The 1,280-nt window shown below is 60.2% G+C and overlaps 1 protein-coding gene across 2 annotated transcripts in view; it reads left to right on the forward strand.

Annotated features, from left to right (window-relative positions):
* The first annotated feature begins 160 nt into the window (after nt 1-160).
* The window catches only part of RFC5 (replication factor C subunit 5), a 4,341-nt gene continuing 3,221 nt past the window's right edge, over nt 161-1,280 (forward strand). For both annotated transcript variants that reach the window (XM_027909420.1, XM_027909421.1), the window contains exons 1-3: nt 161-229; nt 364-428; nt 861-997. In XM_027909420.1, coding sequence (XP_027765221.1) covers nt 198-229; nt 364-428; nt 861-997 — 234 coding nt within the window. In that variant the 5' untranslated portion in view covers nt 161-197. The remainder of the gene's footprint in view (nt 230-363; nt 429-860; nt 998-1,280) is intronic.

Here is a 1,280-nt window from a genome sequence, read left to right on the forward strand (position 1 = left end):
CAGGGTCCCCCATTCCCGGTCCAGGGTCCCTCATTCCCGATCCAAGATCCCCTATTCCCGATCCAGGGTCCCCCATTCCCAATCCAAGATCCCCCATTCCCGATCCAGGGTCCCCCATTCCCGATCCAGGGTCTCCCCCAGCCCCGCCCCCCGGCCGAGCTCTCGCGCGCGTTGCGGCTCTCGCGAGATTTCGCAGCATGGCGCCGGCGGGAGGCGCGAACCTGCCGTGGTACGGCCGGGCCGGGAGGATTGAGGGATAACGGGATTGGGGGATAACGGGATTGGGGAATAACGGGATTGAGGGATGGAGGGACCGCGGGAGCTGCCGCCGCACTGACCCCCTCCCTGCCCTCTCCGCCGCAGGGTGGAGAAGTACCGTCCGCAGGCGCTGTCGGAGCTCGTGTCTCACCGGGACATCCTCAGCACCGGTAACCAACACCCCCCGGCCGGAGCGGTGTCCACAGAGCCCCATGGCCCGACGGGCCGGTATCCTGATAGCCCGAGAGCTGCATATCCCATATCCCGGTGTACCGATATCCCGGCATCCTGATCGCCCCATAGCTCAACATTCCAATACCCCGATATCTGCATATCCCCATAATCTCGATATCCCAGTGTCCCAGTATCCCAGTGTCTATGTCCCACCATCCTGGTATCCTCATATCCCAGCATCTCCATATGCCGGTACCCCAGTATCTCAGTATCCCAGTATCCTGATATCCCTATATCCCCATATCCTGATGTCCTGATATCCTCATATCCCAATATCCCTATATCCCGGTGTCCCAATACCCCAGTACACCCATATCCCAATATCCCACTATCCCCATCTCTGTATCCCGGTGTCCCGGTGCCCGCAGTGCAGCGGTTCATCAGCGAGGATCGACTCCCCCACCTGCTCCTCTATGGCCCACCCGGCACCGGGAAAACATCCACCATCCTGGCCTGTGCCAGGCAGCTCTACCGGGACAGGGAATTCGGCTCCATGGTGCTGGAGGTGAGCGGAGGGGGAAGGAAAAGCATGGAATGGGACGGGGTGGGATGGATGGGATGGGAAGAGAAGGGATGGGGTGGAGCGGGGTTGGATGAGATGGGGTGGTGTGAGGTGGGATGGGATGAGAAGGGATGGATGGGGTGGGATGGGATGGGATGGGATGGGATGAGAAGGTATGGAGTGGGTTGGATGGATGGAAGAGAAGGAATGGAATGGGGTGGGATCTGATGGGAGGGAGGAGGGTGGGATGCAATGAGAAAGAATCAATGGGATTGGTTGGATGGGA

The sequence above is a fragment of the Empidonax traillii genome, unplaced genomic scaffold, assembly GCF_003031625.1.
Source record: "Empidonax traillii isolate 1590-97213 ecotype Southwest subspecies unplaced genomic scaffold, ASM303162v1 scaffold2114:size46232, whole genome shotgun sequence".
Lineage (NCBI taxonomy): Eukaryota > Metazoa > Chordata > Aves > Passeriformes > Tyrannidae > Empidonax > Empidonax traillii.